General features: G+C 43.6%; 1 protein-coding gene across 2 annotated transcripts in view; it reads right to left on the reverse strand.

Annotated features, from left to right (window-relative positions):
- Nucleotides 1-14517, reverse strand: part of MATN2 (matrilin 2) — a 163134-nt gene that overhangs the window by 1436 nt on the left and 147181 nt on the right. The window contains exons 12-18 of one of the 2 annotated variants that reach the window (XM_043483212.1): nt 13910-14032; nt 11491-11613; nt 6301-6714; nt 3347-3499; nt 1794-1865; nt 1322-1399; nt 846-944 (exon numbers count right to left, since the gene is read on the reverse strand). In XM_043483212.1, coding sequence (XP_043339147.1) covers nt 846-944; nt 1322-1399; nt 1794-1865; nt 3347-3499; nt 6301-6714; nt 11491-11613; nt 13910-14032 — 1062 coding nt within the window. Of the gene's footprint in view, nt 1-845; nt 945-1321; nt 1457-1793; nt 1866-3346; nt 3500-6300; nt 6715-11490; nt 11614-13909; nt 14033-14517 lie in introns of both variants that reach the window. The other variant, XM_043483211.1, reaches the window with a different exon arrangement.

A 14517-nucleotide genomic window follows, 5' to 3' on the forward strand; every position in this document is an offset into this window, starting at 1 on the left:
GGTCAGATTATTTTGCTTTCCTTTATGAAGCATATTTCCAGTTTTCAGGAAGAAAATGGCTATATGCTGTTCTTTATAAACCACTGGCACAGAAATAGTTCAGAATTAAACCATTTCCCTTTAGTCTAGTTGATATGTGTTCAGCTAGATATCAGGCAGTTTTAGTAAGCTTACTACAGTTTTAAGTTCAGACTAGTTGGCAGAGTGTTCAGTGCATAAAAGCACTGAATCTCATTTCTCCATCATCCCAAAGCATTCCTTTTATTTGTAATACTATTTTAATGAATCATTGGATCCTGCTGTTCCCTCTGTAGAATGTCTCATCTTAGAGTGCTGATATAAAATCTCTCTGCTGCCAAATGAAAAAATCCCAACTCCAGTCCTCTAGAAACTATATACTGACCAAATGTGGCTGCAGGGTGGCTTGGGGCCAAAGGAGAGCTTTGGAATTTAGGTAGAATTTGAAACCTCTTCATTCTACAGCATTCTTTGCCTACAAGTACTGTATCTCTGATGCACTTCAGATTTATCTTTCATTTCCTCCCAGCAGAGAGGGAATTAAGTAAACATGTTTTTTCTTTACTCTGCATACTGACTGGCTAACTGGCCTTACTGCTCAACCTCCTAGAACCAACCACAGATAGCTTGACCCGTGCCAGCAGTTTGGCTTGCCCTTGGCTTTCAAGCACCTGTCAGACTGCTTAAGAAATAGCCTTTCCTGGAGTTCACTATTCTTGACTTTATAGAAGTGACTTCATTTGATATATACCCATATATAGAAATGTTTGAGGTTTTGATAGTGTTCTTTGCATTTCATACAGAGGCATAACATTAGAAAAGGATATAGCGCTGCGTTAATTTTCTTACTTCTTCATTTGCAAGGTTCTGGAACATTATAAGGTTTTCACATTTGCATTGATCCTGTTTTTCTTCCAAAGGACTTCCTAAGAGACCAGATGGAAAGTGTTCACCTCCATAACCCACCAGACTTCCCAGACACATGGTGATAGGACTGAATCAGCACATGGAGGAAACCACAATGAAAGCAATGTTCAACTTTCTCCATGCAGCTAGACCCAGTAGATATCAGGAAAGAGCTGTATATGCGTCCACTGCTGAAGTGGCCTTTATTGTGAACTGAGGGAAGGCTACTGCAGTTTCTTCTAGTTTATTTTTTTAGTTCTCTTTTCTTTAGTTCTTCTATTCCCCACCCCACCTACCGCCTACTTGCTCCTTTCCTGTCCTCCCTTAAGCTGAGTTTGTTGGCAAGTTGAGAGGCTGATAGCCAGCTACCTTATAGTAATATTTTACTTGGAATTACCTGAGGATTTTGTCGAATGGAAAACTTTCTGTGTAGACCGTGCAAGATTGTCTTCTTCAAACAGATATCTGTGTTGCACTGCAAAATTAGAACAGGAAAGTAGGTCTCGGATATTTATGGTGACTGGCTCAGATTCTGTAGAGAGAAAGAAAACTGAAGTCAAACCTGTTTAACATGGTTGTGGTTATAAAAAACAGCCATCAGCTGTCAGGGTAGGGTACTTATTATTCCTAGAATGAGGTACATAGCTTTACTTTAGGACATACTATGGCAGCAAGACCATCAGCAGAGAGGCTCTTAGCAACTATGGCTAAAAAAAGGGTAGAGTAAAATGTTTCCTATGTGATGGAGAGGGGAAAGCCATAGTTAATGTAATTCAAATGTTTCTTACTTACACTTCATTTGTCTGAGGGGAAACCATGGTGGAAGCAGCCACCAAAGATTCTAAAAATATTGCTTTTAAAAAATATACCTGTTGGCTGGTGGACCCTCTTTGGCAGTTCCCCTGCTGGAGAGTCCTGTCTTCCATCAGAGTCTTCCAGAGCTGAGAGGTAAAAGATGACCAGAAGAGTGACAGTTGTCTACATGGGTGCATGTGTTCTTAGGAAAGTGGTCCCAGACCAACTGTTTACCTGCCTGCCACCACCCAGGATTTTCAAGTTTGATTCAGTAACACCACCAATTCAGAAAAGCAGGTGGTTACCCCCAATAACCCAAGACCTTCCAGAGGTGTTCTCTCTAGTAAGAGAAGCATGGACCCCTTAAATGCATCTTCTTACTTAAAAATGTCCCCCTAAATGTTATGTCTAGAAAGTAGAGTGGGAAAAAAGTTTGTCCAGTTATTAAGTTGCATTGGCAGCAGCTCCACTTAAATGAAAGAGCTCAGAGGCTAAACATCAAGTTGCATTAGAAATCCGAGAGGGCTTCCTTCCCTTCCTGGCCCCCTTCATCCCAGTGCTCTTTCCTGGGGAGGAATAAGACACATCACTTTGACCGGGATTTTACTGGCCACGGAACCTGGGACAGGAATAAAAGGAAAAATGGGCAGAACTGTTTTTCCGGTCCCCCTGCATTATACATGGAGTCAGACAAACCTGGGAGAACTGCTCTATGTAAGCACACCGGCACAACGGTGAACCGGAGAAAAGCACCAGGGGCTCCTATACACAAGAACATCTAAGTTCCAAAGGGCAGTCTGATGTTCTGTGAACTGAAGCAGTCCATGCAGGAGGCGTTTTTAAAATTTTTATCAGTGGGCTTGGAAGGACTACCATCCCTTCCCACTCTAATTACAGGTGTATCCTGAAATTGTGCATCAGCTTTCCTGATTTATATAATGTTTGGTTGTAGTTACATGATCATCTCCATAGGGTTTTTGTGAGGATTAAGTATGCCATGTGTTAAAACACTGACTACACCGCTCAGCACAGAGCAAATGCTCAAGCAATTTATTAGTGTTATTATTAGCTATTAATAATAGCTAATAAGTATAGTATCTTGAGAGTCCCTTGGACAGCAAGATCAAACCAGTCAACCCTAAAGGAAATAATCCTGAATATTCACTGGAAGGACTGATGCTGAGGCTGAAGTTCCAATACTTTGGCCACCTGCTGCAAAGAGCCGACTCATTGGAAAAGACCCTGATCCTGGGAAAGATGAAGGTGGGAGGAGAAGGGGACGACAGAGGATGAGATGGTTGGATGGCATCACCAACTCAATGGACATGAGTTTGAGCAAGCTCCGGGAGATAGTGAAGGACAAGGAAGCCTGGCGTGCTGCAGTCCATGGGGTCTCAGAGAGGCGGGCACGACTGAGTGACTAATACTTTAATTTTCAATGTGAGCTATTATTGTCTTCTCTCTCCCCTATTCTGCTTTTTGTGCTTACTGTTCCCAGACAGCACTGGCCCTGCCCACGAGGGAGGCACTTTTCTGAGCACTTTGAAGGAACGGATTGAGAATTTCCCACCCAAGGGTTCACGCTGCTGTGTCTGCTAAGGTCTCCCCTAGGCGTCACTTGCAGTACCTTCACATATGCCCTTCTGCAGTTTAGCACTTATCTCGCCCATTGTGCTGAAGTCTTCCGCATAGAAGAGATGCTTTTCTGTGGGCTCAGAGGCGATCTCTTGTAGTTCTTCCTCAATGGCTTTCCCTACCCCAACAGCATACATAGTTATACCTAAGGTGCAAAGCAAATGAAGAACAGGGTAGTTACACAGGCACAGAAAACAAATGTAGGGTTACCAAAGGGGAAGGGGTAACACAGGAGCTTGGGTATATAACGGATATACACTACTATATATATATATACTATATATAATATATATATATATATATATATACTATATATAAAACAGACGATGAGGTCCTACTGTATAGCACAGGGAACTACGGTCAATATCTTGTATAATGGAGAAGAGTCTGAAGATACTGCACATAGTAGGACCTTATTGTCTGTTTTATATATACACACATATATATAAAATATGTCTGTATGATCTGAATCACTTTGCTATACACTTGAAACTAATACACGTTGTAAGCCAACTTAAAAAAAACAAAACACAGTAGTGAGAGTTGTATTCCCAGCATCTGGAAGCTGTGTGTTCTGCACTCGGAGCCAGCTAGATATTAATAATCGGTGTGATGTGGGGCATCCACGTCAGCTCCCTTTCTTTTCCACCAGTTTTATTTTGGCCTTGTGAGCAAAAGACAGTGATCCAGGAGAGGAAGGTGAGGCACTGAGAGGCTGGGGAACTACACCACCAACCTGCTCAGCTCTGGACAAGCTCATTAGCGCATCTTCAACTTTCCCTGAATTAGTCCTGTGGATAAAGTGAAAAAGAACACTATCTCATGGCTTACTAAATAAGAATCTCTTCTGGGAGAATTCTAAGAAATGGGTCAGTTTATGACCTTGTAACCTAGTTTCTGTTTGTCAAAGATAGTAACTTATGTGATAGCAACCTTAAGTGACCTGCAGCCAAATGAAACTATTCTGCCCACCCCTCTTGGGAGGATAAAGCCTTGTAAGAAGATGCTAAGCTGAAAAGGAGAATCTGCAGACCACTGGAAATTCCCGATGTAAAAAAAAAAACAAAACACAAGTAACAACTTTAGATTTCAACAGGCATATGAGATTGTTCCAAAAGTTTTTATAAACAAAATTAATCATTAGATTCCCTTCTCCAGTATTCTCTTCATTTGAAAATTAAACATTAATAAGAACTTAAGTTCTGCTTGATTTTCAACATTTCTCAGCAGATATCTTACTCTGGCTAAATCATTAAACTAGATTTTTTTTTTTAATAGACATAAAAATGGTTCTTTAAGTCAAAAGGCAAGAATTGTGCCTCATCCTAAAGTCTATGTAAGGTCAACAGCCAAGTTCAGCATATTTGTTTGAGAGCCAGGTGACTTTACACACAGTCTCCTAAAAAGGATAACTACTATTTTAAGATTGTGTTCATTATACATAGGAGTAATTAAATTAATCAGAGGAAGTCACTTCAGGTAAGTCTTGTTGATTCAAGAACATATCTGTTTCTCCCACCACCCCCTTTGGAGGATTTGTGGAAATTTGAGTGGGGGAGAGAGTAAGGTAGGTTGGCTTCCATGAGATAAATAAAAGGACTAACCACTGTCTTTGGAGACAAGGTGTTGCCCCAGTACATTCTAAGAATGCAGGCTAGAGGGGTTGGTGGGTTTGACATGAGCTCAGCTAAGCTAGTCCAGAAGCAGGGAAACCAGGTGTGAGCAGCCAGTTTTACAATCTGCCCAGCTGATTCAGGCAGGACACTTTTTGGGACTCCTGCGCTTTGGGGGCTTAGAAAAAATAAAGAGTGAAATAAGCAATATCAGTAAAATGGCCCCCTTCACAAAGAGGGTGACTGAAGGTTGATGTGAACCAGCCTTTCTGTGAGGAGGAACGGAGCTCGCCAGTGGCACTTCAGCACTTTGATCCTTTGTTCATTCACTCAGCAAGGATTAATCACACAAGTGGTATATTCCAGGCCTGACTGAGGCACCGAGTCCATAACATTGGTGCATACACTTTCCCCCTCATAGGAACTGCTGAAGCAATGTGCTCTCGACAGGTTCTTAAAGAAAGCAGCATTGAAGCAAACTGCTTCACAACCCTCAGGTCTTCCCATCTTCCCAAGGAGTCCAGACACTGCCCCTCAAGCTGTCTACCAACCATCCTAGCTTTGGGATTTCTTTTGCCAAGAGCCATATTCCTCTGCCACATTTGACATCTGTAGTCAAACCTCAAAAGCAACATAGTCAAACATCTAAAGCAACCTCAAGTCCGCCCTGCATTATACGTGGAGTCAGACAAACCTCAAAGAGGCTAAGCTTTACTGAGCAACAGAGTTTAAGAGTCTATGATCTCGTCTGACATTTTTATTTTCTCAAAAGCTCACTTTTGCCTCCTGCAAACACAAGACTATTCACTATCTTAAGGCTACTGCACTCCCAGTATGTTCACTGGTAGCGTTGCTTTAAAAAAAAAAAAAAGGTATATTACTCCAATAAAAATTTTAAAAATTAAAAAAAACTATTGGTAAGAGCTCCTCCTACTAGGAATCTATTTTTACCCAGTTCTTCAGGTGATTCTAAAACAACCAGACCAGTGTCTGGGAAGCATTGTTTATTTTTCTGGTTAAACAGCACATGTAGGATTGAGTCTGCTCTGGAGGTCACAGCCTGGCTGGTAAAGCATCACAGGAGACTACTGCTCAGGTGTGACCTGTGTGCACAAGACTTTGGCCTCCTCCCCGCGTCCTTTAACTCCTGTGGGTCCCTTTAAGGCCACTAGGTGGCAGTTTAGTAAAGGTGTGTAACTGGGGTGACAGGAAGCCACTCTGTCCCCTCAAGCAATCTCACTCCCATGCGCCCCCGGACCCCAATGTGAACACCACGCGAGTTTACGAAACCTGAACCCTGAGTGGTGTAAAACACGCCCCCATCCCATATTACCATTGGCCTGGGCTTTACTGGCCCACTCGGAGACGTCGTCCTGAGCCCGTCCATCCGTGAAGACGATGGCCACTCTGGGCACCCGTGTGGAGAGAGGCCGGGCCCCTTCTACCTGGGTAAAACTTCTCTCAAACATATGTTTCAGGGCCAGCCCGGTCATAGAGCCCTTGCCCATGTATTTCATGTGGGCCACGGCTTTTTTCATGTCTTTGGCCGAGCTGAAGTTTCTCAGGGTGAACTCTGTGCGGACCAGCGTGGAATACTGGAGCAGCCCTACTCGAGCAGCTTTGGGAGAAATCGCCAAGGAATCTATAATTCCAGTGACAAACTGCTTCACAATCTCAAAATTATCTTCTCCAAGGCTCTTGGACCCATCGATCACAAAAACCAAGTCAACTGGGCCTTCAGTGCATCCTACAGGAATAAAAGGAAAGTTGTAATGGTTAAATGATTTAAAAAAAATCATTATGCACAAGAGGAGAAGAAAATTACTCTTCCACTGGAGGCATAGCTATTTTGGAGAGCTACCTTTATTCTTTAGATAGTAACACAGGATAGGCAGAAAGTGTCGGAAGAGTCACAACCAACCATAATGTTCACAGTTGCCTGTATGTGTGGCTTGTCAAATTGTTAAAAATAGTATTTTCCACAAGCAAAAACACATGGCAGATATACAAATTGGAAACCAGACCCACAATGTACCCCGGATCACCAGCAGTCGGGCCTCAGAGGGACTGTGTGTAGAGTACCCTGCAGAGTCTGATAGCACCCCCAAAAGATTCCAAAAAGCTTACTCCAGGAGGGTGACATCACCCCAGGGCTGGCATCCGACACACAACGGACTTGGAGATTCTTCCAGTTCAGCTCAGTCACCTCGATCTCCTAGGGAGATGTCCTCGTAACCCAGCTTGTGTTCGTTACTCTCTGTGTAGCCCTCACACTACTAATCTGGTCAACAAGAGTTGTTTATTGAGCTCCTGCTTGTGTGAGGCAGTCAGCGAGGCGGGGCTGCGAGTGGCCGAGACACAGCCCCTCCCCACGCTGTTCACAGCCCCGTGTGTTCCGCGCAGCGCTCCACCCTGGGCAGCGGCCGGCTAACGGAGGGTCAGCTCCCGCCTCCAGGCCACCAGCTCCTGCTCAGCAGGGGCCATTTCTCATCAGTTTCTCTACTTCCGATACCTGGCACACAATAGTTGTTCAATAAATGCTTGTTGACAAAATACACGAAGGGGGTGGTGTCCATTTGGTAGTACAACTGCTAAGTACCCTCTTTACCATTTTTTTTTATTTTTGGGCCCCGTTGCACAGCCTATGGGATCCTACCTAGCTGACCAGTGACCAAACCCAGGCCCTTGGCAGTGACAGCAGGAGTCCCAACCACTGGACCACCAGGGCCCCATCATTGACCGTTTAAAGTTTAAAATGAATTATCACTGTGAATTCCTTACCTACATGGACGTTTTCCAGGCACCTCAGATGGCTGACAGTAAAAGCTTTATGCAAATATGTTAGGAAGCTGGGTATAGAGAGATTTTTTGTTATTTAGGGCTGCATAAGAAAAATTTACAGATCCCAAATGGATGATCTCATTTCAAACAGTCTACAGTATGCAATATAACATTCTCTTTTACATTTCAAGGCAGCTGTCTAATACTTGAAAGTGAAGCACAGCAATAGTAGGAAGTAAAGACACACACATGCAAAACTATTTCTGTTCTTGGCTCGACTAACACGCTAAAATAATTGAGTATATATGTTGTAAGAGTTGGGTTCCTTTCTTTCCCCACTTAAGCGCTTGTCCTCATTACTCAACCTATTGACCTCTTGTTAGAGAAAGAGGAAATGGCCAATTCAGAACTTCATTTACATTCATAGCCTGAATCTCAGGCAGTGTGCACCTGGCTCTCTAGCAGATTTCAGAAGTAGTGGAATAATTTTTCAGCGGTGAATCTATTTTCTCTTTTCCCTCATATATTATTTTCTTAGAGAATAAAACGAACACCTGCAGCCTCCCTGCAGGGAGCGGAGCAGACGACTCCAGCAGGAGACAAGAATCCTAGATGGAGTGGAACAGCACCAGGGCGGGAGGTGCCGTGTTTTCACTTTAGTGACAGCCCGGCTTGCTGGCTACCTATTTACAGGAAGGTCACTCAGCTTTCCTTGGATGTTTTCTTTTGGTGGTTAAGTCAGTGAGACTGGAACAGAGCTGTGATTTGCTTTCTGAACTTAATTTTCACAGAGTTTCAGAAATTCGGGTTTGGACAAGACCTTTAAAGGTCACTGGTCCAGCCCCCCTGTTGCTCATATCTTTACTGCATCTCTATAGCCATTCATTCAGCCAGGGCCTGAACACCTCTTCTGATAAGGAACTCACCGCCTTACCACCAAAGCCCCATCTTTTCACAGCTCTGCGGTGAGGATGACAGTAGCTATCATTTGTCAGGCACTGAGGAGGTGCCAGCATTGAGCTAAACACCTGTAAACACACAGTGTCATGTATTTCTTATGATGATTCTGCAAAGTGTTATCCTAATATTATAGAAAGAAACTGAGACCCCAGAGAACTTAAATAATTTCTCCAAGGTCACGCAAATGTAGGAATAGTGGGTTCAAATCCACGAAAATCCGTAAGATCAAAGCTCATGATCTTAACTAATTAATCACACAGTTTCTCTGAGACAAGGTGTCTTTGTCCTTGTACCAAGTTGTGGCTTTTCTCCAATGTCCTTTCTTTCCCCAGGGCTTGGGGGATGTCCTATAAATAATGAATGAGGTGACTGTCACTTTGGTATTTGAAAGATACCTCGAGTCTTTTTTTTCTACATAGATCCCCAGTTTTTTCCTTTATTTTTCACTTGACATCATACTGAACTTCCTCACCATGATGCTTTCTAGATTTTGTCTCTATCCTTTAACTTTTATTAAAAAAAAAAAAATTACATGCACATGGAACAAAGTTCAAACACTACAAAGGTTATCTATATCTATATCTCTCTATCTATGTCTCTATCTATGTCTCTCTATCTATGTCTACCTCTATAGCGATGTCTATCTTGAGAGAGTATGTTAGAGGGAGCCTTTTGCAAAATACATCAATGGTAGCACTATAAAAACCACTCGACACCATGCTTTTTTCACTTAAAATATCTTGAGGATATATTTAGAGCTGCTTCATTCCTTTTTTATATATTTATTTATTTATTCTCGGCTGTGCTGGGCCTTTGTTGAGGCTAGCTGGAGCTATTCTTTGTTTCGGTGCTCTGGGCTTCTCACTTCAGTGGCTTCTCTTATTGCTGAGCACAGGCTCTAGGAGCATGGGCCTCAGTAGTTGCAGCAAGTGGGCTCAGCAGTTGTGATGCACAGGCTTGGTTGCCCTGCAGCATGTAGAAGCCTGCTGGACCAGGGATTGAACCTGTGGACCCTGCATTGGCAGGTGGATTCTTACCCATTGGACCACCAGGGAAGTTTTGCTTCATTCCTTTTACCAGCTGTATAGTATTCTAATGTATAGCTGCACCATAATTTACTTAATCAGTATCTTACAAATAGGCACTTATTTCCCATTTTTGCTCTACAAATAACACTGCACAAAATATTCCTTCATATGTGGTTCTGTGAACACATGCACTTCTCTGCGGCATAAACTCCTAGAACTGGAACTGCCTTCCTTTATTTATTTTCTTGTGAGTTTGTTTTTATTTTTATTGGGCTCTAGGGGATGGTTGGGAAATAACTCTGCAAGTTATGGCCCACTAGGGAAATAACTCTGCAAGTTACACCCCACTAGGGAAATGTCCATTCTGTGTTTCCTGGGATAGCTTTCAGAGCTTTTTCTTTCACTTGGAGTCACTGCTCTTGCTGGCAGCAGCATCTTCAGGTTCACTACGGAGTGGCTTCCCCTTAGAAAATAATTTTTCCTCTTTTTTCCTGGGGACCCTCTTGTTACCTGACTTTTTTGGGTCACTAACTGGTTCCTCTTTGAGGGAAGATTTCTTCCACTTGGAAAGACTTCCACTGCTGGCTGTCTCTTCAAGATCACTACTAACCAGCTGCTTCTTGGAAAAAGGTTTCTTTTTCTCGGGTTTGGAGAAGGAGACAGATGGGTCTTCCATTCCATCCTCCTGAGGAGCTTTCTGGGGCTTTGGCTTTTCTTTGGGTCTTTCACTTGTCTCCTCACACTCCTCACACTGCTTTTTTCTGATGATGCCATGGCAATGGCAGCCAGTCTTTTCCGTCTTCAAGTGTTTCTTTTCCTGTTTCTCCAGCTTTCTAGGAATCTCATCAGCTGCTTCCTCTGCCTGAACCACTGTCTCCTCCATGACATCCAGATTCTTTTGTGGAATCTCTCCAGTCTCATAGAAGGACAGCCACTCCCCAACTTGTTCTCAAAGCTCCTCCCCAAATACCCTGGGGGCGGGGGTTACCTAAGAGAAGCAATCAGTTCCTGAGGCAATCCCGCATTTGTTTGCCAGGTATTGGGAGCTGCGGCCTTTGTTCTTGGCAGCTGCTCGGCCAATGAGGCTAGAGTGGAAATGAGGCCATACTTTGGGGTGTTACCCTCTGTCTTCAGAGCTCTGGAAACGTGGCCCCTTTGCTGGGCCAGGGAATCACTCAGACACCAGGACGGAGCAGGAACTGCCTTTAAAATATTTGCCAAACTGCCCTCCTAGACGTTGTACCAATTCAGACACCTAGTGATAAATTTACAATTGCCTATTACAACATACCTTTGCCAACGTAAGGAATCATCAAACTTACTGAACTCTGATAACTAAAAGGTAAAAAATGTACTGTAGCTTTAATCTCTCATTATACATATTCCTTTTTTTTTTTATGTTTCAGGTCATGTTTAGAAAGTTCTCTACTCTGAGATTATAAAATAACTCAAGGCTTTTTCTGCCACTTTAGAGATATTATTTTTTAAGTTTAAAAGCACAAATTTTACCTCCCTCATTCCTGATATTCAGCTACGATCACTAGCCTCTTAGCTGACAGTGAACTTACTGTCAACTGAAACCAAAAGTGTTTTCACAGATGCAGTTAAGCTCTCTTCCCCATTCTTTGTCTATGCATACACATTTATATCTATGGTAGAAGCAGAGGTGAGGGATTTACTTCCTGCAAATACTCCAAAAAAACAATTGCTCCCAAACCAAATTAAAGCAAAAAAACCCAGTTCAGATCACTTACTTTTGCACCGTCTTCCATCCTCAGCTAGAATAAATCCCTTTGAGCATTTGCAGATGTACGAGTTGCCACGGTTAACACAAATGTGTTCACAGCCATGGTGGGTCGATTTGCAGACATCCTTCCCTGAGGGGAATATAGGAAGTGAAGCAACCCCATCAGTGTAGAAATGAGCGGGATTGAACAGTCATGTCAGGACAGATCATGGAAATAAACCATTAAAAACTCCATTCAAACCTCCTCTATAACATCCCCCCTTTCAGTCTAATACTCAGGAGAGGGCATGGTAAAGGAAATCTCGTCTAAGAAATCTCTCGTTTCCATGAAACTGAATGGTAAGCTGAGTGATCAGGTGTCCTGGATTTCTTAATAATTTTTAGAATTGTTCAATGTACTTTGAGGTTTGATTTTCCCACCCTACTGATTTTTCCCCATAGACATCCCAGTTTCAATTGTCTAATGTAGAGTTCTCATGTGTGAGGCACTTCAGACTCTTCAGGGTAGTGACAGCTCTTTAATCCTCACAGCATCCTGTGGAGAGAGGAAGGCAGGGATAGTTACCCCAATGGATACATGAAGAAACAAGGTTTGACAGTGTGGCCCAAGGTCACACAGCCCCTCAACACGGCTGAGTCAGGAAGTGTCCTGAGTGGTCCTCCTCCACGGTATGAAAGCCTCCTGTTCTCTGGTTCCTTTATGTCATTAGCTCCCTAAGACGAGAAGCTACCTACAAAACTGGAATCAGTGACTACAGATCCCTCTGGAAGGAGGAATGGGAGGATTTGATTTAGCAGTCAAATTTCAGAGGAAGAAGTTGAGCCTTGTGTACAATTGTACAACCTCAACCTACTGTTGTACAAGTTGTATAACCTCACCCTATTGAGCAAAAAAGCGTGTTGAGTGTAGAAATGATACACACGTGTGTTCCATGCTTACAAAAACAGAAGCATGAATGAACGGCTCAGGCGGACATAATGGGCGGAACTGTAGCCGTGGTCCCCGCAGGACACCTCAGCATGAAGGCAAAACACAGCCTTGCGAAGGGCGCCCCGCAGAGTCAGGCCATGGACCCACGGGCATCCCAGGAATCGGTCTTGCAAATAGAACTTCCTGCTACAGGCAGAAAAGCCCCTCCTCCTGGAGGCATAATGAGGAGTGAGTTCTCCTTTGCCCCTCTGTGTTGACCTGTGGAAGCCGCAAGTTATCTCAGGAATCTGTGATGAAATTCCCCCAAATCAACCTCCACAACAGATGAGTTTTTTTCTTTTTTAAACTAAAGAAGGGCCATCCTGCCCACTGGAGCAGAATATCACAAAAACAAGTAGACCATGTCAAGACCCCCCCAAAGTAGGGGTTAACACCTCAGAATCTCACGGTGGGTGGAAATATCCTGACCCCATGCTCGTCTATGGTCCACTTCACTGAGCTCACGTGTCCCGCTCTCTCCCTCTCAGGGCTGTGATGGTTCATTTTATGCGTCACCTTGGCTAGGTTATGGCTCCTGGTTGTTGCATAAAACACTGGTCTAAATGTTGCTATGAAGGTACTTCTTTAGATGAGCTAATATTTAAATCACGAGCCTTTGAGTAAATCAGATTATCCTCCATAATATGGGTGGGCCCTATTTTGAAGACCTTTAGAGAAAAACAGACTGAATTCCCCCAAAGAAGAGGGAATTCTGTTTCCAAACTGCCTTCAGATTAGAGCTGCAATATCAGCTCTTCCCTGGGTCACCAACCTGCCCCGAAGATTCTTTATCTATTGATCTATCATCTATCCACACATACACATGTATGTACACACACACAAACATACATTTTATTGGTCCGGCAGATTCCTTATCTATTGATGTATCATCTATCCACACACACACATGTATGTACACACACACAAACATACATTTCATTGGTTCTCTGGAGAACCCTGAGCAATATACCTTCTAAGAAAACTCTCATAATCTGTTCTGAGTGACCCACAGAAGTAAATGTTAATGGATAAACCAGACCCCCCCCCCAAAAAAAAAAAAAAAACCCCTTCATCCCTTCTCTCACTTTCTGCCCTTATTTACAAGGTTTTCCAAGAAGCAAAAGCATTACAACTATGCTTTGACCCTCACTGCGATTGCTGACCCAGATTCTAATCCCTTCCAATGACTAGCCAGGCACTCTGCGAGGCTCTGGGCATCCACACAACTCCTGTGGAAAGGGGCTACAACTGGGAGAAAGTGAAAGCAGCGAAGAGCCTGACAGCTCAGGACCCTGGCTGAGAAATTCCTGAAGCGCTGCGGGTCCAGTGGACTGATCACGAGCACAACAGTTTCAGAGCATCCAAGGCAGGAACTTACAATAGTGACGCTGACTATAACGGAAAACTTCCAACGTCAAATGAAGCTCTCTAACTGTCCTGAGTCAAAGTGACTTACTTCTGCAACGTCTCCCGTCCTCGGCCAGCCGGAATCCCTCCATGCACTTGCAGACATACGACTCCCCAGTGCTCACACAAGCATGCTCACAGCCGTGGTCCACTGCTTGGCAGACATCTTTCCCTGAGGACAGCAAAGTTAAAAATGTCACCAATGTCAGTTTTCCCTGGGCTTCACCTGGGAGGATCCATCCTTCTCAGCCCCTGGACTCCATGGCCATCTGAGCTCGGCGGCTTTGCTTCGGGTTCACCCTCCGAGCTTCCTCACTGTCACAGCCACCGCCCTCCACCAGCACCTACATTACATCAGTGTCTCGTAAAAACGCAATCCATCACGGGCCTTCCGCGGGCGCTGGCATGATTACTTAGGAGATTAAACCTCAATCTGGATTAGTGACGCTGAAATCTCGTTTTAGGCATTTCCCTGACAATGTGACTTTGGAGAATCACTTAACCTCTTGCAAGCTTACCTTTCCTTTATGAAAAATGAGAGTAATACTTTCAGGTACCCATCTTTTCTTCAAATGCATCAATAGGAGTTTCTCTTTGTAAAGTACTTTGAGAAGCTTGAGAAAATGACTGACAAGGGTGGGAATCATTTGCTCGGCG

This window comes from Cervus canadensis, chromosome 12 (genome assembly GCF_019320065.1).
Source record: "Cervus canadensis isolate Bull #8, Minnesota chromosome 12, ASM1932006v1, whole genome shotgun sequence".
Taxonomy (NCBI): Eukaryota; Metazoa; Chordata; class Mammalia; order Artiodactyla; family Cervidae; genus Cervus; species Cervus canadensis.